This window comes from Oncorhynchus mykiss, chromosome 25, assembly GCF_013265735.2.
Source record: "Oncorhynchus mykiss isolate Arlee chromosome 25, USDA_OmykA_1.1, whole genome shotgun sequence".
In the NCBI taxonomy this organism is placed as follows: domain Eukaryota; kingdom Metazoa; phylum Chordata; class Actinopteri; order Salmoniformes; family Salmonidae; genus Oncorhynchus; species Oncorhynchus mykiss.
Genome location: NC_048589.1, coordinates 18,436,100 through 18,463,783, shown reverse-complemented (window position 1 = coordinate 18,463,783; position 27,684 = coordinate 18,436,100). Strand labels below are relative to the sequence as shown.

At 46.0% G+C, this 27,684-nt stretch overlaps 1 protein-coding gene across 2 annotated transcripts in view; it reads left to right on the top strand.

Annotated features, from left to right (window-relative positions):
- Positions 1-27,684, top strand: part of LOC110505502 (formin) — a 122,382-nt gene that overhangs the window by 49,767 nt on the left and 44,931 nt on the right. For both annotated transcript variants that reach the window (XM_036962244.1, XM_036962243.1), the window contains 7 exons: positions 8,279-8,340; positions 8,960-9,048; positions 10,081-10,210; positions 10,367-10,513; positions 10,593-10,652; positions 10,754-10,874; positions 26,196-26,288. In XM_036962244.1, the coding sequence (XP_036818139.1) occupies positions 8,279-8,340; positions 8,960-9,048; positions 10,081-10,210; positions 10,367-10,513; positions 10,593-10,652; positions 10,754-10,874; positions 26,196-26,288 (702 nt within the window). The remainder of the gene's footprint in view (positions 1-8,278; positions 8,341-8,959; positions 9,049-10,080; positions 10,211-10,366; positions 10,514-10,592; positions 10,653-10,753; positions 10,875-26,195; positions 26,289-27,684) is intronic.

The window sequence follows — 27,684 nt, the reverse complement described above, 5'->3', positions numbered from 1 at the left end:
TTGCTGCGATTACAGCTGTAAGTCGCTTGAGGTATGTCTCTATCAGTTTTGCACATCGAGAGACTGACATTTTTTCCCATTCCTCCTTGCAAAACAGCTCGAGCTCAGTGAGGTTGGATGGAGAGCATTTGTGAACAGCAGTTTTCAGTTCTTTCCACAGATTCTCGATTGGATTCAGGTCTGGACTTTGACTTGGCCATTCTAACACCTGGATATGTTTATTTTTGAACCATTCCATTGTAGATTTTGCTTTATGTTTTGGATCATTGTCTTGTTGGAAGACAAATCTCCGTCCCAGTCTCAGGTCTTTTGCAGACTCCATCAGGTTTTCTTCCAGAATGGTCCTGTATTTGGCTCCATCCATCTTCCCATCAATTTTAACCATCTTCCCTGTCCCTGCTGAAGAAAAGCAGGCCCAAACCATGATTCTGCCACCACCATGTTTGACAGTGGGGATGGTGTGTTCAGCTGTGTTGCTTTTACGCCAAACATAACGTTTTGCATTGTTGCCAAAAAGTTCCATTTTGGTTTCATCTGACCAGAGCACCTTCTTCCACATGTTTGGTGTGTCTCCCAGGTGGCTTGTGGCACACTTTAAACAACACTTTTTATGGATATCTTTAAAAAATGGCTTTCTTCTTGCCACTCTTCCATAAAGGCCAGATTTGTGCAATATACGACTGATTGTTGTCCTATGGACAGAGTCTCCCACCTCAGCTGTAGATCTCTGCAGTTCATCCAGAGTGATCATGGGCCTCTTGGCTGCATCTCTGATCAGTCTTCTCCTTGTATGAGCTGAAAGTTTAGAGGGACGGCAGGTCTTGGTAGATTTGCAGTGGTCTGATACTCCTTCCATTTCAATATTATCGCTTGCACAGTGCTCCTTGGGATGTTTAAAGCTTGGGAAATCTTTTTGTATCCAAATCCGGTTTTAAACTTCTTCACAACAGTATCTCGGACCTGCCTGGCGTGTTCCTTGTTCTTCATGATGCTCTCTGCGCTTTTAACGGACCTCTGAGACTATCACAGTGCAGGTGCATTTATACGGAGACTTGATTACACACAGGTGGATTGTATTTATCATCATTAGTCATTTAGGTCAACATTGGATCATTCAGAGATCCTCACTGAACTTCTGGAGAGAGTTTGCTGCACTGAAAGTAAAGGGGCTGAATAATTTTGCACGCCCAATTTTTCAGTTTTTGATTTGTTAAAAAAGTTTGAAATATCCAATAAATGTCGTTCCACTTCATGATTGTGTCCCACTTGTTGTTGATTCTTCACAAAAAAATACAGTTTTATATGTTTATGTTTGAAGCCTGAAATGTGGCAAAAGGTTGCAAAGTTCAAGGGGGCCGAATACTTTCGCAAGGCACTGTATTTGGAAACGGTCATCTTTCTGCTTTATATGCGGAGCGGGAGAAGAAGAGGATGTCATCAATGTAGACGAAGACGAACCGATTCAACATGTCACGGAGAACATAATTTACCAGAGCTTGGAACACAGCAGGGGGCCTAATGGCATGACCAAATACTCGTAGTGGCCTCTGGCCGTGTTGAAGGCGGTCTTCCACTCATCTACCTCCCATATCCGCACCAGGTGGTAGGCGTTCCGTAGATCCAGCTTGGATAACACGGTGGCACCCTGGAGCGGCTCTAAGGCAGAGAAGATGAGTGGGAGCTGGTAGCGGTTCTTCACCGTTATGTCATTGATGCACGGGCGCAGGGTAGGGCTGAGGGATATGGCCAAAATCTCATATCCCGATATTGGTAATTTCAAATCCCAATAACGATACATATCACGATATATCACATTTTCTGTAAATTCAATTTATAAATAGTTTATATAAAATGACCACATGTAAAGGCCTATTTCTTATTACATTTTGAATTATACTCAACTAATAAAAGGTACTTACTTACTCATATTTGATTATTTCTCCTTTTATTTAGAACCTTTGTGCACATTTTCTATTAAGCATGTAACAAAATATAAAATATTACTGTAGAAAATCTTAAAAGGTAAATAGAAAACATTTCAAATATAGTTGCAAACAAAATAAATATAGGCCTGAAATATATATTATTTTGGGGGAGCTTGCCTGTTTTGCATGTTATTTTGGCAGTAATACGTGTCACATATCAATTTGCATTTGGTATCTTGGGTCGAGTGACCAACTCACGAAACCCTCGTTTCTCGACCGTGTAAATTGGGGCCATGTCTTTGCAAATGTAAGCTGTAATGGCAGCTGTTATCTCCTTCCATCTTGCAACGTCTGAGTCGGGGGTTTGTTTTGAGCACTCGACTGTACTTTTTTGGGTCTCATCCGTAGACTCGCTCTGTACTGTTTCACATGATTATTGCGTGGTAAAAGAGATTAGTGCTGTTTGAGCCTGCGGTATATTTTGCAGAGGACGGTTTTCTGGTCTGTGTCAGACTTTTCATACCCAAACCACGTCCATGTGACCAAAGTAGCCCCTCTTTTAGGTACGAGCCCCGTGTCTCCGTGCTCTGTGTCACGTTCACTCTCCTCCATGTTTGTTTGTGTTGCAAATTTCCTTCCACACAGCACGTGTGCGTCTTACAAAGCCTCGTCCAATTGACAAAAAATATTGCCGTAAGAGTGTGATTTGTGACACAACGAAATAAACGGTAGAGCATAAAATGAAATGATGGATGTTTTTTGATAGTCACACGATATATATTGTCATATCGCCCAGCCCTAGCAAAGGGTCTTGTCCTTCTTCTCTACAAAGAAGAACCCTGTGCAGGCGGGAGAGGATGAAGGATGTATAAATCCTGAAGCTTGGGGGTCCCCAACGTAGGTCTCCAACGTAGGTCTCCATAGCTCTGGTCTCCAGTCCTGACAGCGAGTACAGTCGTCCCCAGGGTGGAGTGGTGCTAGGGAGAAGGTCAATCCCGCAGTCATTTAGTCGGTTTGGTGGAAGCAAAGTGGCCCGGGCCTTGTTGAACACCTCCCAAATGTCCTGGTACTCCGCGGGAATGGCGGAGAGGTCCGGGGCACCTTCCGAGCCCCCAGGAATGGACTTCAGCCCATGATGGCACCAGTAGACCAGTTGATGAGGGGATTGTGTTGCTGGAGCCAGGAGAATCCCAAAACCACGGGAATCTGAGGAGACTTGGTGAGTAGAAATTGAAAAGTCTCCCTGTGATTCCCAGACACCTGTAGGTTGATGGGAGTGGTATAATGAGTGACCCGGCCTATAGAGCGGCCGTACAGTGCTCTAACATCCATTGGAATGGAAAGGGGCTGAGTGGGGATGTTCAGCTCGGAAGCCAGGGTAGCGTCCAAAAAGCTCCAGTCAATGAGGACCCGGAGAGATTTAGACTGGTTTCCCCACAGCAGATTGGCATGAAAAGGGGTGCGAACAAGGGAAGCAGAAAAGTTCTCCATATGTCCCATCAGAATACTCACTCCTATCAGTGAGACTGGTCCTTGAAAGGACAAGAGGACACAAAATGACCAAGAGTCCCGCAATACAGACAACTCTTTGCGTTGATCCTGTATTTCCGTTCCGCTGGCGACAGCCCAGCTCTGCCTAGTTGCATAGGCTTGGGAGGCGGTGACTCTCGGCGTGTTCGGCAACTCTTGGGGGAAGTCGGGAAGCCCCGGGTTCTCTCGGCAATGGGGCCATAGGGGACTTCTGGGATGACTCGGAGGCAAGGTGGAATCCCTGGACGTGTGAGCGAAATCAAATTTCCTCTCCCTCTGTCGTTACCGTAATCGCCCATCAGATGGTCAAATCTATGAGGGAATTGAGATCCGTAAATATCTCCCGAGCAGCAAGCTCGTCCTTGACCTCCTCCTAGACGCCCGTGCAGGAACATATCGAACAGAGCTTCCTGGTTCCAAGCACTCTCCGCTGCAACGTGCGGAAATCCACGGCATAGTCTGCCACACTGCAGGAGTCCTGCCCGAAGCTGGATTAGCATCCGGGCAGCTTCTCTCCCGGAGAACGGGGCATCAAAAACCTTCTTCACCCCTCCCACGAAAAACCTCCAGGCTAACGCATCTGGCCGGCTGTTGTTCCCATACAACAGTAGCCGAGGCGAGAGTTTTCGCGGACATCAGCGTGATGAGGTAGGCTATCTTGGAGCTATCCGAGGGGACGGCTGAAGCTCGAAGATGAGGGCAAACTGAGCTAGAAACACCTGACAGGCTCTCCATAGACCAGGCTCTCACCTGACCAGGCTCTCACCTGACCAGGCTCTCCATAGAAGCGTTCCGGGGGAGGTAAGCGGGGCTCCTGAGAATGTGGAGTGACCGATGAGACGGCACAGCTAACAGCTGAGTTACTGAGGGGCTGTGGGGTTACCACCGTGGTAGGTTGCCTCCCAGACAACCTGCAAAATTGCTCCAGCAAAATGTCCAACGCCCGATCATGGCGTTCAGCTAACATTTGGACCCCCTCCATAATGCCTTGAAGCAATTCCTCGTGCCTACCGATGGTGGCTCCTTGGGAGGCGATGGTGTTGCGCAGCTGGCCAGGATCTGCTGTGTCAGTCATGGCCAGTTCGTACTATCACGTTTCAGGTAAGACCCAGATGCAGACAACGTCGAAGTAACAACAGTTTATTAATCCAACAGGGGCAGGCAAAAGACAGGTCAAGAGCAGGCAGGGGTCAGTAATCCAGATAGGTTGGACAAAGGTACAGGACGGCAGGCAGGTTCAGGGTCAGGATAGACAGAGGTCAGTATTCCAGATAGGTGGGGCAAAGGTACAGGATGGCAGGCAGGGTCAAAGCAAGCAGAATGGTCAACACCGGGAAAACAGGAACAATCAAGAGAAAGGAGCAGAGGGAAAACATTGGTAGGCTTGATGAAACAAAACGAACTGGCAAAAGACAAACAGAGAACACAGGTATAAATACACAGGGGGTAATGGGGAAGATGGGTGACACCTGGAGGGGGGTGGAGACAATCACGAAGACAGGTGAGACAGATCAGGGTGTGACCCGCTCTCATCATTCTTGCTGCTTCAAGTTCAGTAGCCATACATGCGAGATCAGGTGCGCATATGGTCTCAATTAAATAGACTAGGCTATAGCCTATGAATGGGCAGAGAAGCACGGGGCAGTTATCTTTCCAAGGAAATGTAATTTCTAAAAATGATTATGCTACATTTTGCTACTTTCTCTAGAAATACATATTGATCACCCATATTTGTTTCCGTCTGAAAATAGTCCCACTCCTAAAAGGCAGGCTATAAAACGTTGCTCAAGATAAAGTGCAAATCTCTCCAACTCCGCTCTCTTCAAACAATGTCTAATCTATTGGCTGTCATAGCCCAGTAATACCGATAGCCTAATATAATGGGCCACGTGAGAATCTCTGGGTATTTTAACCTATTTCTGAGGTTATTTTAGCGCATTTTGATATTGCCTGTAGGGCTAAAAATTGCTGGGACCATGGCTGGCAAGTGATCTGCATCACATACCCTTAAAATAACATTGCAGGTCTGCGGTTAGGATCGGAACCAGTTCTTGCGGTAGCGGGTGGGAGTCCCAAGGAAATTCAGAGGTGTTGGCGGGGTATGAAAAGCGGTGGGAGGGGGATGAATAAATCCGTCCTGTGCATAACTCTAAGCTTGGGTGCGTTGGGTTGATACTGCGACTGGGAGTGGAGGGGTTGGCAGTCTTAGTGGCCTGGCGGATCTGTTCATTGTTGCCAGTGACGGTTTCCACCACCTAATGGGAGCGACACCCTGCTAATGATCTGAGGGTGTATAAATCCACCTTTGCAGTCGGCAGACACCACACCGCCACTATAAAATGGCAGCCCAATGCAAGCCAAGCAACACATTGGGTCAAGCTACTGTTTTTGGTTTTCATTTTTTTTGTTCTCTCTCCTCTTTTTGTCGGTGTCGAGGTAAAGAACCCCCAATAAAAGAGCCTGCTCTCTCCCAGCATGAGCCTGCTTCCTACAGCCTTAATGGGAGGTGTAGGTGAAATGGACAATTTGAATCTGACAATTCAGCAGAGTGGCCTAATAAGCACTTCTAAGGGCCCTGGTCCCTGGCCTCACCTGCTTGCCTGCTCTTTGTTGGCAAATTAAAAGGACATGGGACATGTAATGTAATTACATCCACTAGGGAGGGGGGAGACAAGGGAGGGGGGCTCTGGTTACCCAGTGCAGGGAGAGGGGAGAGAGGGGGCCAACGGAGGGCCTGAGACTGGCTGGGGGACCTCCTGGGCCACCGCAGTTCAAGGCAGAGGGGAGGTTCCCCCACACCTCACCACACACACCACACACCCTGAGCGATGAGTGAGAAGTGGAGGGAAAGGGAGTGAGGCTGCGACGGGGTTCCTTTGATCTCCCGGTGTGGAGAGGTATCCAGGCTCTGGCCCCCTTGGCTCAGAGCACTGTGCTGCACTGCGGCCCTCCTTTGGTGTGTGATTGACGGTTGCATGGCGGGCGTGCTGAGGCCTTGAGTAATCCACTCTAATAAGCGGTAGGAAATGGCCACCACCTCCAGCCTGCTCTGCAGCCTGCTGCTCTCCACTCTAATCCAGCCTCCAGGGCTGCTCTACTGCCCTAGCTGGTCGTAGGGGCTTGTGGAAGCTGTGGACGTCAGTGGAAGAATGCTTGGATTCTGGGACGCAGATCTTTTTCTTCGGATTTGGAGGCCTTGTGTGGAGATTGAAGGTGACATGTCATAATGAATCCAGGGTGTCGCTCTATACAGTACAGTCATGTGCTTCTGGCTTGACTTCACTGGTGGCTCTTTGCTAGTCATGTGACTCTGAGACATGACGCAGCTACAGTGGTGTGGAGAGGGGCTTGTTTCCACTCACACTGGGTCTGTTTTAGGCTGATCTGAGAGCAGGTGTCGCTCTGCAGTCTGCAACTGACAGCACACAGATCCATATCAGCTATGAGACAAGGAGCCATCCCTCCCAGTCTGCTCCCTCCTATGCTCTCTCCTTTACTCCCTGACCTGCACCCAGCCATAAAGCCGTGACTCGTCTCTCTGAGACACTGAGCAGAGCTCTCCCTCTCTTACTTTTTATCTCACACTCTTTCTCTTTTGCTGATAAGATACTTGCTTTCTCTTTTTCTCTCCCTCTCTCTCTCTCCCTCTCTCTCTCTCTCCCCCCTCCTCTATCTATGCAGCCCCCCTTTAGAGATCATTACTGGAGACTGTGGTGGTTCTGGCTACAGGTCCTGGGGTTAAACAGTTACAGGCTCTCTCCTGTGACCCGTGGCCTATAGGCTTAGTCCTCTGCATGTCGGCCTGAGAGGAGAGCCCCCGTGTGAGGTGGGCTCTGGGCACTGCTTTGCTGTGCTCTGACACCACAGCTGCCCTGTCCTGCCTGACCACACTCCCAGATACCCCACCACTCCCTGATACTCTCATTCACTCACTCCAAAATCAAAGTTGAGTTCAGGCACATGCTCATTCATCAGATGGACACACTTCCTCTATCTGACCCCCACATGCATGTGTGTTTGAACACACACACACCTCACTCCCCTTGGCTTCCATGGCAAACCGCACAGGAACCTTTCCCCAATAGAATCTTTCCCCCACAGGAACCACACCTGTTGGCATTCTCACAAACAATTGCAACATTGTTTCAATAATATATAGAACTTTTCTTGCAGCTCTGGTATATAATATAAAGCTTTTTTGAGGCCTTGCTCACAATTCAATCTGTGGCAGCACAATGACCAGACAATATACTGTATGTGAGGCTCTTGATCATATCTTTGATCATGACACTGGTATATTCTGTGTATTCTGTGATAAATAGCACAATATATTTCATCTGAGTATTTATTATAGTTAAAATAATCCATACATTATGCTTTTTTTTACTCAAAAACGAGTTGTATGAGCTCAGGTCAATGCAGCCTACTGGCCATAAATAGCAAATAGAAGTTCAAAACTTGTAATGTTCACAAGAACATAAGTTGATACAAAGATCTAACCCAACATTAGGTGATAATATATGTATTTTTATGGATTCATATTCAGCTATAATGGGGCTGTCATTTTGGACCAGGAACACAGAATTAATTAACATGAAACTAACACAACAAGAGGGTTAAGATGATCCGTGATGTGTATGTTAGCATCTGAAATATGCTAGTGTTTAGTTGCTATCCAATCCTTTTGTACATAGCATGTCTATGCATTTAACCTCTCTGACAAGTTGGGCTCCAAACCCAGGAAGCAATTGAGACAGCATGATTGCCCAACATATTTCATCTTTATAAGAGAATGCCTCTAATAAGTGAATGTACTGTTCCAGCTGTTTTGACTGTGGATAACTCTGTGGTGGACTTGGAGACCATCGAGGCTTTATATGAAAATGTGAGTATTCAGAAGTGTGTTGTAAAGTCATCCAACAGCATGAGAGAAATGTGAGATGCCAAACTCCTTTTTAAAGGTCCAATGCAGCTGTTTTTATCACAATATCAAATCAAGTTAAGTTAAGTTCCTTACTGTGATTGTTTTCAATTAAAATGGTCAAAAATAATTCTGCGATGACTGTCTGTGAGTGGTCTGAGTGGGGAGGGGAAAATCTGAAAATTAGATCTTATTGGCAGAGAGGTTTGAACTCTATTAACTAATTTACCACCAATAATTTCCTGTCGTCTTTTCAAAAAGCCCTTACACTAAAAGGGCATTATCATCATGTTCACCATTTCATACTATTATTCCAACTTCATAGTGTGGAAATATATATAAAACACAGGAAAATCACGTTTTTGACCACACTGGGCCATTAAGTATTTTTCTCCGCATGCTTTTGTTAAACTACACCAGTGCTCCATAACATCTGCTAGCCTACAGCTCATTTCTCAGTGATATCACACTCAACATTTGTCTATTGCTATTCTGTCTTGTTTTGCGTTGACTCTGTCTAAATCGTTCATTGTTACAGCTCTATTGTTGTCCTCTAACCTGTCCTGTTTGTGTGTGATCACAGAGGGCCACTAGTGACGAGCTGGAGAAGATCAAAAAACACTATGAAACATCCAAGGAGGATGAGGTGAAGCTACTGGACAAGCCTGAACAGTATGAGTACTTCTCCAGCACCCAAGGGTTCAGGGAGATGGGTAGTAGAACACTGGACCCTGACTTCTACTGCAGTCAGAGAACTACAACCTTATACACACAGAAAACCATCCCCTCCTGTGAATTCAACACGTCAACACAATTTCAGAGGCTACTTTGATTTTGGCTGAGAGTTTTTTTTTTTTTTTAAATGCATCATGTGGTTTCTAATGTGTACAGCCAGAGACAAACAGTTTGATTATGAAACACTTTGGTCTCTGGCAGCCTGAGGCTCACTCGTCATATCGAGTGGTTCTTTAGAGCCAAACCATTATAGGGAGATATTTAACATAAACATAACTTAGAAAAGGTGGCATCAATTTTGTGTTTATTTCTCTTTTAATAAGTAAATAAACCAAGCTCCTTATTGTTACTCAGACTGTAAATATTTGTTCCTGGTCTGTTTGCAACCTCCATGATCTGAAAGCTCCATAGCTGTCTGACTGACTCGAAACACGTGCATGTTTGCGTGTGTGTTGCATGTTTGTGTCTTACACAGTGTGTGTGTGTGTGTGTGTGTGTGTGTGTGTGTGTGTGTGTGTGAACGAGAGAGTTAGACGGCTGCTGGCTCTCAGGGAGGCGTCTCTCCCATGGGGGTTAAACGTAGCTGGCCTGTTAATGACTTGTCACTGTGGGGTTGAGGGCCATGTTTGAACAGAGCTGTCACTAGACTGTGAGTCATACCCACTCAGTGTCTGCCTCCATCAGCAGCCTGATCCCACAGGATATTACTGCTCTCCTCGGATATGTCCCTGTTTACATGAGTCGGCCTGATGCTCCCTTTGATCAATCAGCGCTCTGGCCCTCCTTCAGTTGACCCTGGACCTATCAAACTATCAGAGCAGGACGACTCATGACTATCAGCTGCTAGTTAAAAGCTATACTGACTCAGCCGTGTGTGTGTGGAAGCAGCGCAGCCAAGGATTAAAAATAGTTCTTCCTGTTGGACATTTAGTTTAATTTTGTCATAACACATTATTTCCTCTTGTGCAGGTTCTTGTATGAACTCTCCCAGATTCCAGACTTCTCTGGCCGGTCCCACTGCATCATATTCCAGTCTATCTTCCTCGACTCCATGTCCTCCATCCACCGCAAAGTAGAAATAGTCTCCACCGTGAGCAAAGTAAGACTGGACATGACTTCAATCTTGGTTTGTTATTGTATGAGCTTATAACATGCTGACCGTGTGTGTGTGTGTGTGTGTGTGTGTGTGTGTGTGTGTGTGTGTGTGTGTGTGTGTGTGTGTGTGTGTGTGTGTGTGTGTGTGTGTGTGTGTCAGGATCTGCTGGACTGTAGCAGTGTGAAGGATGTGATAGGGCTGGTCCTAGCCTTTGGGAACTACATGAACGGAGGCAACAGGACGCGAGGTCAAGCTGATGGCTTTGGCCTGGAGATCCTGCCCAAACTGAAGGACGTCAAGAGCAGGGTACACTCATCACTCATGAACACGTATTATACTGGTTTTATCTACAGTATACTTCCTGTCTGACCTTTGTATCTTTTAGGACAATCGTATCAGTCTGGTGGATTATGTGGTTGCATACTATCTGCGCAATTTCGACGAGGTACAATATTTATGAACACATTATCTACAATGGACTAAAAGCTAACGACTTCTGGATTTTCCTCATGTTTTATCATTTATGGGTTGTTTGTTGGTTTACAGCACGCAGGAACAGACAAGAGTGCATTCCCACTTCCTGAACCACAGGATTTCTTCCTGGCCGCTCAGGTCAAGTTTGAAGACCTCACAAAGGACATGAGGAAGCTGAAGAGAGACCTGACTGGTAAGATGTGTTATTTCACTCTTTTATAATCAACTCACAGAACACCACCAGGCATGCAGATAGGCATCCTGACCTATATGTAGTAGGATCCTTATTGTAGATTCTGTCTTCTCCCGTGTTTCAGGGTAGATTCAGGATCTCAGATGCTCTGAAGCACCTTTTCCTTAACAGGCATGACATCATCACTCCTGAATGTCCCCCAGCCCTGATCATGCTCTCTGCTCTTATGTGAGAACTGTCTTCATATTGGCCAAAGCAAGACTATCTCTCTGAAATGTTTACAGATGATACGAAAGCTGGGTGGAAATGCAGTAAACGGGCAACACTCTCATGAGAAACGTGTTCATGTGGCTGGTATCAAGGGCTCGGTGCTCGCCGGCATGGTCCACCCAGTTCGCCGGCATGGTCCACCCAGTTCGCCGGCATGGTCCACCCAGTTCGCCAGGCAGCTAGTCAGTAAACGAGCAACACTCTCATGAGAAACGTGTTCATGTGGCTGGTATCAGAGGCTCGGTGCTCGCCGGCATGGTCCGCCCAGTTTGCCAGGCAGCTAGTCAGTTAGTCAGGGACTCAGCCAGCCAGCCAGTCAGTCAGTGGTCCGCTGGGCCATCCGGGGGTTAAAGGCATGGTACCCCCAGCGCCCTGGTGTCTGTGATTATTTAAATCAACCAATAATATGGCATATGAAAGCAATTAGATATGCTCTCCACTCTCCCCTCCTTGTGCAGATTGCTGTTAAACCCTGATCCTCTCTGACCTTGGGGAAAAATACTAAGAGTCTACAAAAGAGCCCCAGACCCACCTCAAGCTGTCACTCATTTATTAGGAAAAATGGAAGACCTAAACACAATAAATGTAACATAAGGGCCCTCTTATTTGATCTCTACTGCAGGAAAAAAATGTTACAGTCTCACCCGGGAGTCCTCGGGGTATTGGCAGGGAGCAGTGAGCGTGAATTCTCAGTGTTTGGTGAGGTCCACCTATGACTCCCATTTTTATCCTCCCCATCAGCCTCCAGGAATAAATATTTATGCTGCACTATTATAAACCACCCTAAAGAAACCAAATGGTCTTAATTATATCAGATGACTTCCATTCACATCTTAATTGTGTCTAACACATTGTCGAGAGTGTACTGCTGAAAGGAGAGGAGATTAGCGGGGCTAGGGAGCCTCATGATGACTCCTGTTTTGCCCTCCTCTTTGATGCCTTGGTAAGGTTCAGGGATGTTCAAGCTATATATTTCTCTCTCCATATCGCTCTTCCCCAGAGTGAGGCTCTGCTAAGTAGCCAAGCAGATGTATGTCTGTGCGTGTCTGGTCCGAGACGATGCACGGGAGCAGGTCAGACTCCGTGGCCTGGCGGCTGCCCTCTCCTCCACTCCACCGTGCAGAAACATGATCCTCATTTGATCTGCCTTCCTGTTTGGGCAGGAGGTGATGACCTCTCTCTGGGTCTCTTTCTGGGGATGGGGGGGAGTGCTAGGATCCATCCATCCCTTCTCTCCTTCACAAGGAGCAATGCTACTGTAGACTAATACCTGCATGTTGCACTGTGTTTTCTCTAGTGTCTTCTGAGGCTTTCAGTTCAGTGTGTCCACAGAGGTGCCTGTCCCTTTATATGTGTCCACAGAGGTGCCTGTCCATTCCTATCAGTCCAGAGAGGTACCTGTCCCTTTCTTTGTGTTCACAGAGTTTCCTGCCCCATTCTATGTGTCCACAGAGGTGCATGTCCCTTTATATATGTCCACAAAGGTGCCTGTCCATTTCTATGTGTCCACAGAGGTGCCTGTCCCTTTGGGGGCTACAGTACATGTAGATGTTCCTGGAGAGTATCCTTAGTTCACCCAGTCCCAGGGATTTAGGTGGGGACAGAGTGGGACCTTTCCTCCCATCAGGGCTAGCGGAGGCCGCGGCCACGTAAAGCTCTCTTTAACTGCTGGGTAATTGGGGTGGACAGTGAGGCAGGGACGCTACTGAATGAAATAGTATCAAATAAAATAGAACAGTCAGAGCTCATTTGCTGCCCAGGGGAGTTTAGTGTTTCACAGAAGGCCTGTGAGGGGTTAGGCATTCATCACCATGGCAAATCAGACAGTGTCTTTACTTTAAATGCCCCTTAATGTCAGGTCGAGGCAAGGCCTTTACCCTGAAGCCTGTTTTACGACAGAGGCTCCGGTTGGAATTCCATGTGTGGAGTCGTTGGGGTAGAGTACCGCCACCTCTCCTCCCCACATAACAGTTAAATATAGGCTCCTCAGCTTGCTGAAAGAAAGGCGCAAGATGCAAGGAACATGCAGAGGGTAGAGAATACATGTTTTGTTTTAAAAGAAGTGGGTAGGTAATCTATAAAATTACTATATTTAGAATTGAAGTCTATCAAATAACATTGCCTGCATCATTTCTAATCCCCCTCCCACTGGTTGGAGCTCTTGGTGGAAAATATTACAATTCTATATACAGTACCAGTCAAAACTTTGGACACACCTACTCATTCCAGGGTTTACTTTTTTTGTACTATTTTCGACATTGTAGAATAATAGTGAAGACATTAAAACTATGAAATAACATGTAGTAACCAAAAACTGTTAAACAAATCAAAATATATTTTATATTTGAGATTCTTCAAAGTAGCCACCCTTTGCCTTGATGACCGCTTTGCACACTCTTTGCATTCTCTTAACCAGCTTCATGATAAGTGCTTTTCTAGCAGTCTTCAAGGAGTTCCCACATATACTGAGCACTTGTTGGCTGCATTTCCTTCAGTCTGCAGTCCAACTCTTCCCAAACCATCTCAATTGGTTTGAGGTTGGGTGATTGTGGAGGCCAGGTCATCTAATGCAGCACTCCATAACTCTCCTTCTTGGTCAGATAGCCCTTACACGGCCTGGAGGTGTGTTGGGTCATTGCCCTTTTGAAAAACATATGATAGTCTACCTAGGACATTGCAGTATTTTGTTTTTTATGTGTTATCTCTTACGTTATTAGCCCAGGAAATGTTTTGTGTTGTCACGCCCTGACCATAGAGAGCTATTGTTTCTCTATGGTGAAGTGGGTCAGGGCATGACTGGGGGTGATCTAGTTTATTTAGTTCTATGTGGTGTCCTAGTTCATTTTCGATGTTGGTGATTTGTATGATTCCCAATCAGAAGCAGCTGCTAATCGTTCTCTAATTGGGGATCATATTTAAGTAGCTGTTTTTCCCACCTGTGTTTATGGGATATTGTTTTGAGTTAGTGCACATAGCATCTCTGTAGTCACGATTCGTTGTTAGTTTATTGTTTATTTGTTTTTGTATTTGCTTAGTTTCACTTTCTAATATATAATGTGGAACTCAACATTCGCTGCGCCTTGGTCCGTTTCTAAAAACGATCGTGACATATGTTATTACATACAGTCTGGAATAACTTTTGGATGTAGCTTCCGAGTATATTACTCGCTAATGTTCAGTCTCTGGATAATAAAGTTGACAAGCTCAGGGCAAGGATTTCCTTCCAGTGAGACATCAGGGATTGTAACATACTCCGTTTCACAGAAACATGGCTCTTTCGAGATATACTGTATGAGTCCGTTCAGCCAGTTGGTTTCTCAGTTAATCGCGCAGACAGGAATAAATATCTCTCTGGGAAGAAGAAGGGTGGGGTGTATGTTTCATGATTAATTACTCATGATGTTGTGATAACATACAGGAACTCAAGTCCTTTTGTTCACCCGACCTGCAATACCTCACATACCTTCGGTCATAGGCACAGCCGTGTATATTCCCCTTCAAGCCGATACCACGACGGCCCTTGAAGAACTTCACTGGACTTTATGTAAACTGGAAACCACATATCTTGATGCCGCATTTATTGTAGGCCGGGATTTTAACAAAGACAATTTGAGGAAAACATTACCAATGTTTTATCAACACATTGACTGTAGTACTCACGCTGCTAAAACACTCAACCACTGCTACTCCAACTTCCAGGATGCTTACAAGGCCCTTCCCCACCCTCTCTTCGGCAAATCTGATCACGACTAGATTTTGCTCCCCCATTCCTATAGGAAGATACTGAAACAGGAAGTACCCGTGCTAAGGACTATTCAACGCTGGTCTGACCAATCGGAATCCACACTTCAAGATTGTTTTGGTCACGCGGACTGGGATTTGTTCCGGGTAGCCTCCGAGAACAACAAAGACGAATATACTGAGGCAGTGACTGAGTTAATCAGGAAGTGTATAGGGGATGTTGTACCCATTGTGACTATTAAAACTTACCCTATTCAGAAACCTTGGGTAGATGGCAGCATTCATGCAAAACTGAAAGTGCGAACCATCGCATTTAACCATGGCAAGGTGACTGGGAATATGGCTGAATACAAACAGTGTAGTTATTCCCTCCGTAAGGCAATCAAACAGGCAAAACGGCAGTTTAGAGACAAAGTGGAGTTGCAATTCAACGGCTCAGACACGAGACAATCACGGACTATAAAGGGAAAAGCAGCCACGTGGTGGACACCGACATCATGTTTCATGCTAAACACCTTCTTTGCCCATTTTGAGGATAACACAGTGCCACCAACACGGCCATCTACCAAGGACTGTGGGCTCTCCTTCTCCGTGGCTGACGTGAGTAAGACATTTAAGTGTGTTAACCCTCGCAAGGCTGCCAGCCCAGACGGCATCCCTAGCCTCGTCCTCAGAGCATGTGCAGAACGCTGGCTGGAGTGTTTATGGACATATTCTCCCTATCCTAGTCGGTTGTCCCCACATGCCTCAAGATGTCCACCATTGTTCCTGTACCCAAGAAAGAAAAGGTAACTGAACTAAATGACTATCGCCCATAGCACTCACTTCTGTCATCATGAAGTGCTTTGAGAGACTAGTAAAGGATAATTTCCCCTCTACCTTACCTGTCCTCCTAGACCCACTTCAATTTGCTTACCGCCCCAACAGACCCACAGATGATGCAATCGTCATCACACTGCACACTGTCCTATCCCATCTGGACAAGAGGAAAACCAATGTAAGAATGCTGTTCATTGACTATAGCTCAGCATTCAACACCATTGTACCCTTCAAGCTCATCATTAATCTTGAGTCCCTAGGTCTGAACCCCGTCCTGTGCAACTGGGTCCTGGACTTCCTGACGGGCTGCCCCCAGGTGGTGAAGGTAGGAACAACACCTCCACTTCGTTGATCCTCAACACTGGGGCCCCACAAGGATGCGTTCTGTACTCCCTGTTCACCCATGACTGTGTGGCCATGCACGCCTCCAACTCAATCATCAAGTTTGCAGACGACACAACAGTAGTAGGCCTGATTTCCAACAATGACGAGAAAGCCTAAAGGGAGGAGGTGAGGGCCCTGGGTGCCAGGAAAATAACCTCTCACCCAACATCAACAAAACAAAGGAGCTGATCGTGGACTTCAGGAAACAGCAGAGGGAGCACCCCCTATCCACGTCAACAGGACCGCACTGGAGAAGGTAGAAAGCTTCAAGTTCCTCGGCGTACACATCACTGACAAACTGAAATTACTTGGCACCTAAAACCCTCACAAACTTTTACAGATGCACAATAGAGAGCTTTCTGTCGGACTGTATCACCGCCTGGTACGGAAATTGCACCGCCCACAACCGCACTGTTGGAACTAGAAACACAAGCAATCTGGGTCCCCATGAGAAACAGTTTCATTTTAGCGCTTGATGTTTTGCGACTGCACTCGAAGAATCTGTCAAAGTTCTTGAAATTTTCCGGATTGACTGACCTTCATGTCTTAAAATAACGATGGACTCATTTCTCTTTGCTTATTTGAGCTGTTCTTGCCATAATATGGACTTGGTCTTTTACCAAAAAGGGCTATCTTCTGTATACAACCCCTACCTTGTCACAACACAACAAACTGTCTCAAATGCATTAAGAAGGAAAGAAATTCCAGGCCTCCCGAGTGGTGCAGTGGTCTTAGGCACTGCATCGCAGTGCTAGCTGTGCCACTAGAGAGTCTGTGTTCGAGTCCAGTGTCGTGTCTTTGGCAAACTGAAGACTGTTATTTTATCAAATCAATTCTCTGTAATTATTATTACGTGATTAACTAATCAGGTAAATATTAATTAACTAGGAACTCGGGGCACGAAGGAAAATATTCAGATTACAAAGTTATAATTTTCCTAATATAACGTTCAGATATTTTAATATCTGATCAATTAGTCTTCTAATTAATGAGTTATTCTTTACCTCGCGTTAGTCTCATTCCAAATGCTGTAAATTGTTGGTCATCTGCACAAATCCAGTCTTCACTATGAGTCATCCATACATCAATTGTCTCAATAATTTATTTATTAACTAACTAAATAATCACAGAAATGCACATACAAACAAACAAACAAACCAAGTAGATATTGTTACAAGGAAATGATAAGGGATGTGCCCTAGTGGGCTAAACCAGTATTAAGGCTTGGTGGAAAAAGGGAAGTGGGTAGACTTCGTAAGGTGGGAATTACGCAAATGAATCACTACACACTTGATAAGCATATTAATTGAAATGCTAATCCTTTGCACACTAAACATTTGTTTAACACTTTTTTGATTACTACATGATTCCATATGTGTTATTCATAGTGTTGATGTCTTCACTATTTTTTTTACAATGTAGAAAATAGAAAAATAAAGAAAAACCCTTGAATGAGTAGGTGTGTCCAAACTTTTGACAGGTACTGTATATATATTTTGTTATGTTACAGCCTTATTCTAAAATTGATTAAATACATTTTTTTCCTCAGCAGTCTACACACAATGCCCAATAATGACAAAGTGAAAACAGGTTTGTAGATATTTTTGCAAAGGTTTTAAAAATATAAAGGTGCTCAGGTGCATCCTGTTTCTGTTGATCATCACAACGTCATTGGAGTCTACCTGTGGTAAATTCAATTGATTGGACACGATTTGGAAAGGAACACACCAGTCTATATAAGTTCCCACAGTTGACAGTGCATTTCACAGCAAAACCAGGCCATGAGGTCGAAGGAATTGTCAGTAGAGCTCCGAGACAAGATTGTGTTGAAGCACAGTTCTGGGGAAGGGTACCAAAACATTTCTGCATCATTAACTGTCCCCAAGAACACAGTGGCTTCCACCATTCTTAAATGGAAGAAGTTTAGAACCACTAAGACTATTCCTAGAGTTGGCCGCCCTGCCAAACTGAGCAATCGGGGGAGAAGGGCCATGGTCAGGGAGGTGACCAAGTACATGATGGTCACTCTGACAGAGTTCTAGAGTTCCTCTGTGGAGATGGGAGAACCTTCAAGAAAAACAACCATCTCTGCAGCACTCCAGCAATTAGGCCTTTATGGTAGAGTGGCCAGACTGAAACCACTCCTCAGTAAAAGGTACTTGACAGCCCGATTGGAATTTGCCAAAGGTCACCTAAAGACTCTTAGACCATGAGAAACAAGATTCTCTGGTCTGACGAATCCAAGATTGAACTCTTTGGCCTGAATGCCAAGCGTCACGTCTGGAGGAAACCTGGCACCACCCCTATGGTGAAGCATGGTGGTGGCAGCATCACGCTGTGGGGATGAGGTAAAGTTGAATAGAGCAAAGTACAGAGAGATCCTTGATGACAACCTGCTCCAGAGCGCTCAGGACCTCACACTGGGGTGAAGGTTCACCTTGCAACAAGACAACAACCCTAAACACACAGCCAAGACAACACAGGAGTGGCTTCGGAACAAGTCTCTGAATGTCTTTGAGTGGCCTAGCCAGAGCCTGGACTTGAAGCCGATCGAACATCTCTGGAGAGACCTGAAAACCTGACAGATTTTGAGAGGATATGCAGAGAGGAATGGGAGAAACTTCCCAAATACAGGTGTGCCAAACTTGTAGCGTCATACCCAAGAAGACTCAAGGCTGTAATCGCTGCCAAATGTGATTCAACAAAGTACTGAGTAAAGGGTCTGAATAGTCATGTTAATGTGATATTTCCGATTTATATTTGTCGTACATTTGCAAACACTTCAAAAAACCTGTTTTTGCTTTGTTATTATGGGTTATTGTGTGTAGATTTATGAGGATTTAAAAAAAAATCAATTTTAGAATGAGGCTGTAATGTAACAAGTCAAGGCGTCTGAATACATTACGAATGCACTGTCTATATACATTTTGTATGATTTCCTCAAACTATGACCTCCCAAGCATTCCCTTACAGCAGAACAGAGCTCAGTGGTGCACTCTAGCTGACTCCCTGAACCTTGGAGAACTGTGTCTTACAACAAATATTAGTTTCCAGGACTGTGTGTACACAGTATGTCAGCATTGTGTTCTCAGACAGGCTCTGTAGGAGGTGGGCCAGGGTTGGATTCTGGATTTGTCCAGGCTGATAGAGATAGATTTATCTTAGGGGGAGGAGCGGTGTCTTACTGTACCTTTACAATAAGCCTCCTGGCTGGCCCCATGTAGCCTGGGTTATAGCAGGGCTCTTGCCTGGATGGGAGGGAGGTGGAAGCTGGGAGCCTGACAGTGCACTGGGATTGTATATAATTGTGGATTAGAGAGAGAATTGTGCTTTAGAGCTGATGGAAAATGATCCAGTGCCTGGCGTAGATAACACTGATCTGTCAGGCCAGATCACGGACAAGACTAACCTCTCTCTTCCTACGAGAAAATAGTTTCCAAAACATTCATGCTTGATGGGCAAAAACACTATGTCGTGTATGTATATCTGTAGGAGTTTTTTTAAATTGTCAGTAATGCTTAGAAATAAAGTGCACAGCAAAATCAACATGAATCTTTAATTGAAGTGAGTTTTAGCAGTAGAACATTGAGAACATAAACCTTTTTCTATATGGCAGTCAATTATGTAGAGCTCCATGATTATCCAAGACAGTTTGTGTGGACAATGTTTTGTTTTCCAAACATCCCAGGGTCTACAGAATAATGTGGCATTGTCTTGATGTCCTAACATTTCCCTGTAGCTTTGGGCAAGCCATTGGTTAATGTGGAGGAATTCATGGTTCATTTATTACATCAAAGTGACAAGCTTGACTAGCCGCGTTTGCCATGTCTCGGAGCAGAAGTCAGACTCTGTCTTTTCATGTTAGCCCCTTCCCCATATTACAGTACAGTAACATACCTTATATGATGCAATACTCTGGCATACCAGCTAGCCCAGTGTCCTTACAGACAGCATGTAGTGGGCGTGCTTCCTGTGTACAAACTCTGTAGACGTCATGTATCCATGCCTTACTACAGTATTAACAACAAGCAGTTTGTGTCTGGCGACCTTTGATTATATGGCCATCAAATCATCCTGCCATCATATCTGTCTTATATCACCTCTCTAAATCCAAATAAACCTGCATGGACATCACAGATGGTAAGGTTTTGAACTAGATCCCTCTACATGTATTTGGATACTGAGAATATGTGTGGGCATTTCATGTATTGCTTACAGTTCATGATGAGTAATTCTGTAAATTAAGATACATTTTATCTTGATTTACACATAGATATCAGTCACTTTCCACAATAATGCTGAATCCACTGTCTGTATGTGGGCTGACACTGGCTGGAAATGGTAGGGAGCTTCTGTCTGTCTCCCAGCATGCAGCATTGTGTCTGTGGTGGGAGACAGGTCCCCTGTGACCTGGTGACTGGACAGAAAGCCAGACAGGACAAACAACGCTGACGGTAGCAGTGCGGTCCGCTTCTGTCTGACCATGACGTGATAGTTTTTTCCTCTGAAAGAAGAGCCTCAAGTGAAGTCTCTTTCTTTATTTCTTTCTCTCTCTCTCTCTCTCTCTCTCTCTCTCTCTCTCTCTCTCTCTCTCTCTCTCTCTCTCTCTCTCTCTCTCTCTCTCTCTCTCTCCCTCTCTCTCTCTCCTCCCTCACCCTCTCTTTCCCCTTCTCTCCCCTCTCTATCTCTCTCTGCTGCTGTGCCCACAGGGAAACTGATATGGTTGTTTGGGCACAGAGAGCCCAGATGAACACTCACTGGCCAAATAGAGAACAGCATGGACATATTTACAGAGCAGGCAGAGCAGGCTTCAGTTGGCCTGTTACACTGTAATACTACTGCTACCCTGTAATAGTACTGTTACACTGTAATACTACTGTTAAACTGTAATACTACTGTTAAACTGTAATACTACTGTTAAACTGTAATACTATTGTTAAACTATAATACTATTGTTAAACGGTAATACACACTGTTAAACTGTAATACTACTGTTAAACTGTAATACTACTGTTAAGCGGTAATACACACTGTTCAACTGTAATACCTCTGTTAAACTATAATATTACTGTTAAACTGTAACACTACTGTTAAACTGTAATACTACTGTTACACTGTAATACTACTGTTAAACTGTAATACTTCTGTTAAGCGGTAATACTACTGTTACACTGTAATACTACTGTTAAACTATAATATTACTGTTAAACTGTAATACTACTGTTAAACTGTAATACTACTGTTAAACTGTAATACTACTGTTAAACGGTAATACTACTGTTACACTGTAATACTACTGTTAAACTGTAATACTACTGTTAAACAGTATATCCCCAGGTGACTTCTGCATTAGAAAGAGCTCACTCCCTCCTCCTCTGCCTCCTCCTCTTCCTTCTACTAACCCTCCGTGATTATGCATTGTCACTGAAAGACAATGTCCTAAACCAGAGGCCCACTGGGGTTTTATTTCAAGCAGCTGCTGATGTTATTTGGTCTTCCTTCTTGTGGCCTACGCTGTCTGGACCACATTTTGGAGGGGAGACGCCTCTGAATTGTAGTCTTGCTGTTTTGAACACCCTTTCCCACATGAGACAGGGGGATTTTAATGTGTGAGGGAGCTAATAGTTTTTTTAAATTAGGATCTTTTCAGTCGTGTTAGAGCTAGATCACCTGATCAGGTGTGTGTCATGGTTGTCCCTCTCAGCTGTGGATGATGTGATTGAAATAGTGTCTTTGCTTACTCAAGTAGTGTGCGGTAGTTCAAGTTGTCCCTCACCTTTCAAGAGCAACTTTTCCTCCGAACCTGGAAAAGGATAGTGGGTCACTGGGCATATTCACCTGTTCTTAATACATCCCTCTTGATTGTTGTGGAAACCAGTGAACCAGTCTTAGACTCTGACCAAACAGTGTTCCTGTTGTGTTGTTAAGACATTAAGCGATGCAGTAATAACCAACGCAAGGTATTTATTGCACAGCTTTATGACTTACAGCTTTGAGGAAGTTATTTTGGCAGGCGGCTCTGTATATATCATCCCATGTTGATTGTTAGGAGGAAATTAAATAGTTTGGCTCGCGCTCCGTCAAGTCATCGGCCGTTTCTTTTGAGCCCGTGTGAGCTAGGTGGTTTGGCAGGACAACAAAGGCCCATCCAGAGTGAACAACAAACAAGGCTTCCACATTCAGCCGTCACCCACATGTACAGTCCCACTGGGGAAAGCCAGAACAGGACAGGGCGATCTAGTGCCAGCATGTCAGCTCCCGAGTGGTGCAACGGTCTAAGGCACTGCATCTCAGTACTAGAGGAGTCACTACAGACCCTGGTTCAATCCCAGGCTTTATCACAACCGGCCGTGATCAGAAGTCCCATAGGGTGGCGCACAATTGGCCCCGGGTTAGGGGAGGGTTTGGCCGGGGTAGGCCATCAATGTAAAATAATAATTTGTTCTTGACTTGCCTGGTTAAATAAAGGTTAAATAAATCAAATAAAATTGTAATGTGGGGCCCCTTCGATTCGGGTCGAGAGCCAGACCAGATCCCCTGGGACAATGCGCCTGCCTTAGCGTTCTGAGAGCCTAGTCTGTATGAAAGGGTAAATACAAAACGGGTGAAAAACATGGCCCACCTTGCCTGGCGAGGGTTCAGTGTCCTCGCCGCCTGGATGTACTCCAGATTACGGTGGTCAGTCCAGTTGAGAAAAGGGTGTTTAGCCCCATCAAGCCAATGTCTCCACGCCTTCAAGGCCTTGACCACAGCCAACAGCTCCCGATCCCCCACATCATAGTTTTGCTCCGCCGGGCTGAGCTTCTTCGAGAAGATGGCACAGAGGCGGAGCTTCGGTGGCGTACCTGAGCTCTGAGAGAGCACCGCTCCTATCCCAGCCTCGGACGCGTCCGTCTCCACTATGAACGCCAAAGAGGGATCCGGATGGGCCAGCACGGGAGCCGAGGTAAACAGAGCCCTCAGGTGACTAAAAGCCCTGTCCGCCTCAGCTGACCACTGCAAGCGCACCGGGCCCCCCTTCAGCAGTGAGATAATGGAGCTGGCACCTGACCAAAACCCCGGATAAACCTCCGGTAGTAGTTGGCAAACCCTAAGAACCGCTGCACCTCCTTGACCGTGGTGGGAGTCGGCCTATTACGCACGGCTGCAATGCGGTCACTCTCCATCTCCACCTCTGACGTGGAAATGCGATACCCTAGGAAGGAGACAGACTGTTGGAAAACAGGCATTTCTCCTTGATGTACAGGTCATGCTCCAACAGGCGACCAAGCACTCTTCGCACCAGGGACACATGCTCCAGGGACACAGCACGTGTAGCGGAGTATATCAGAATGTCATCAAATATACACCACTAAACCCTGCCCGTGCAGGTCCCTCGTCTACAAAGACTTGGAAGACTAAGGGCACATTCATCAACCCATATGGCATGACGAGGTACTCATAGTGCCCAGAGGTGGTACTGAAAGCCGTCTTCCATTCGTCTCCCTCTCGGATTCGCGCCAGGTTGTAAACGCTCCTGAGATCTAGTTTGGTGGAGAAGCGCGCCCCGTGCATTGACTCTATCGCTGTAGCTATGAGCGGTAGCGGGTAGCTATACCTCACCGTGATCTGACTCAGACCCCGATAGTCAATACACGGACGCAGACCTCCCTCCTTCTTCTTCACAAAAAAGAAACTCGAGGAGGCGGGTGAAGTGGAGGACCGAATGTACCCCTGACACAGGGATTCGGAGACATATGTTTCCATAGCCTCTGTCTCCGCCTGTGAGAGGGGATACACGTGACTCCTGGGAAGTGCAGCATCTACCAGGAGGTCTATCGCACAATCGCCCCGTCGATGAGGTGGTAATTGAGTCGCCTTCTTTTTAGAGAAGGCAAGAGCCAAATCGGCATATTCGGTGGGAATGCGCACGGTTGAGACCAACGGAAACCCCTAAACACCTACCTGAGCACTCTCGCGACTACCCCGTGAGAGCCCTCTGTGGCCAAGAAACAGTGGGGATATGAAAAGCTAACCAGGGTAGGGCCAGCACCACGGGAAACGCAGGAGAGTCAATGAGGAAGAGACTAATTCTCTCTGTATGACCCCTCTGCTTCACCAGACCTCCCTAAGTATCCCTGAGCCTAATGGTCGACTATCTAAGGCGCGAACGGGGAAACGCACATCCACGGGAAAAATGGAGGTCCCTAGACTATGAGCTAACGCTCTATCAATGAAATTCCCAGCCGCGCCTGAATCTACGAGCGCCTTATGCTGGGAATACGGAGAAAACTCCGGAAAAGTGACAGACAAACATATGTGCAACAGAGGGCTCTGGGAGAGAATGGTGCCAGCTCACATGGGGTGACGCCAGAGCAACTTGCCTGCCGCCTCGATTCCCAGAGGAACCAACCTGGCACCGACCGGCAGTGTGACCTCTGCGGCCACAGATGGTGCACGAGCGGGAACCTCCTCTGGTCTCCCTGCGCACCGCCCCTCCCAGCTCCATAGGTATTGGAGAGGTGGTGCGGGAGGATGGAACCACCAGACCCTGATCTGGACGTCCACGAGTAGTCAGCAGGTTGTCCAGCCGGATAGACAGGTCCACCAACTGACCACTCCAGGGCTCTCCCGCTGAGGAACGAGACGAGGGCAGACACCCTCTCACGATCCGATGGAGCCGGGTGGACGGTGGCCAGATAAAGGTTTAATTGCAGTAAAAACCCCTGGAAGTTCGAAGCCCTCCCGTCATACTCCTGGGGCAAGGAGAGACGGATCCCACTGGGTTCAGGTGGGAAAGGAGCGCTCAAGAGAGACCCCGGTTGCGCTGATGGAGGCGCTGGAAGAACTCCCTGTCTCTCCCAGCGGTCCATTGTCTGGACAACGCCTGTCTCTCCCAGCGATCCATGGCAAGATGGTGAAGCATATCTGTATGCTCCTGGATGCACTCCTCCACCTCAATTGCCGGGGTATCCTCTCCTGCTGACTCCATAGTACGGTCTGTAATGTGGTGCGTGCTGGTGGCAGGGAAGTCAGGCACAGGAGAATGAACTTGGTAAAAACGGTGCTGTTTAATAAACATCGAAACCTTCGAAAACCAAAGTATACAAAATAACAAATAGAGGGTGCAAAAACCGTTGCACACCAGAATATACAATAAACACCTACATACAACAAACAATCTCAGACAAGGACATGAGGGGAAACAGAGGGTTAAATACACAACATGTAATTGATGGGATTGGAACCAGGTGTGTAGGAAGACAAGACAAAACCAATGGAAAATGGAAAATGGATCAATGATGGCTAGAAGGTCGGTGACGTCGACCGCCGAACACCGCCTGAACAAGGAGAGGGACCGACTTCGGCGGAAGTCGTGACAAAAATGTCCCATCTAGATAGTGGGCCATACACTCAATGTTTTGGGTGGCTGGCTCAGTACCTATGGCTACAACAGAGATGCCCCAGTATCTGTGGCTTCAACATATTATGTGTTATCTACCCTAATTTCTTCAGAGTAACAGATTGAACACCCTACTCCCATTCAAAAGTCTTTGGACAAAACTATATTTCCATAATTTGTCTATTGAATATGTTGATGAAGATTTATAATCAATTTCTTATTTTTTTCCCCCCAGAAAATGGTGTTAAAGCCCCTTTAAAGACTATTACTTGGCTTTACTGATAATGAAACATGATCTCTGTTTCCATTTTGAATGCAGACCAAGCTCATTTAAAGTGATTGCCAGTTCTCTTTAATAGCCATCTGGTTGGGATGTTTTGGAGGAGATTCACACACTTCTTTTCCCTCAAATGTTTCCCCTCGGCAGGCTTTGGTTAACTAACTTATGAAAGTGTTGGAAACGTGATACCCACTCTCACATGTCATTAATTAATGTGCTACATTTGCTGTTTGGGCACGCTAGTTATTGTTTTATACCTTAGCCCAATGATGAGGCTCTGACAATAAAAAAACAAATGCCAATTTCACACAGTACACCATAGGACACGGTCTACTCTTTCTCACACTTTCTCTCCTCCACCCACCCCAGGCCAAAGCTTTTTAAATCCATTCCTGCTGAGAAATGTCCAATATTGAACGTTTCCTGCCTTCTCTCTCTCCCCCAGCGTGTGAAAAGGATGTGCAGAAGGTGTGTGCTAACTCCTCCGAGGAGAACCTCCAGCCCTTCAAGGAGAAAATGGAGGCCTTCGTCTCGACCGGTGAGTAAAACAAACCAGAACCGAAGAGAGGAGGAGACAAGGCCCCGTGTGTTGACTACCAGGGGGTGCTATGTGTTGTTTTAGTAGATGTTGCTCCAGCAGACTCAGGGGGTTGAAAACATTGCGTGTCACCTAATACAGGCAGCCAGGCTGGGCAGCGAAGGCTGTTTGATCCCCAGTGAGAGAGATAATAAAGCCAGGGGCCAGAGAGGATACATTGGTTCTGGCCTGATTGGGTGTTTAGATGTGTTTACTCTCCCCTTGGCCTCCACAGGCCACTTCTTCTTTAACGATTGTAATGACAGCTCTTGGAAATTAGGATTCTTGAATGTTTGATATCACTCACTGCACCAGAGGCAAGCAGAGGCCTGTGTCAAGCAGAGGCCTGAGCCCATCCACTGGACTGAGTGATGAGACGACCTTCCCCCTCCTCCTCCCTCCAAATCATACTCTGTGACACACTCCCAAATTCTACCAGTAGATAGTGATGATACATTTACTCTCTCTGTCATGTCTCTAAGCCAGCCTGTCACTTCTCTGAATGGAGAATGAACCCACTGTTCTCCAGAGATGAAACATTCTCCACATAGACTATTTATTGCTGAGGAGAATGTCAAGTAAAGAAACCAACCTCAGAGAGAAACTAGAGAGGTCCTGTTTGCCTTCCTCCAAAACACTGAGAGGAACCATTAAAGCCCAAAGCTGTAATTTAGCTCTTCTATATATTTTTTGTGCCCTGTCAGGCGGTTAGTTGTGTGATGGTGGAGCCCAGGCCCAGCGTCAGTTAGAGGGGGCTGCCTTTCTGACAGCACAGGGACAAGAGTCTAAAGCCTAACCCTGCAGAGGGGATTACATTGCCCTTAACATGCTGCCTGTACTCATGATTGCTATAAAGCTGGCAGGACATCCCTGGCTGAGGCCTCGTAAAGGCTGGCTGTACTCAGTGGGACATTTTGGGGACCACCGTGGCAGCCAGGGACATACTACACTGAGACAGAGACACTCTGATCCCCTCCACCTCTCCCCCTCCACTAGGCATCTTCACCCCAGAGCCTTCCCTCCCGACAGCCCCCTCCAGTGCCCTGCAAAGCCAGTCAGTCAGCTAGTAAAGCTGCTTCCATAGAAAGCATAACGCTTATCTACTTCCATCATGCAGACATGGGCTCCTGTAAGGTTTCTGTGGTATGCAGCATGAGGAAGCACAGATGTCATAGTTTTCCAAAAGAGAAAGTGACATCCATCTCGGAGTGTTCCTCCGTTGGCCAACAGGTTCAAATGTGATTACTATTGATCATGGGAATGTGAAAGGGAGAGGAAAGGAGTTTACAGAGACGCGTTGTAATCCCTGATTTACTGGAAATGACTGTGTAAATATTCCCAGGAGTTATTGTTCACA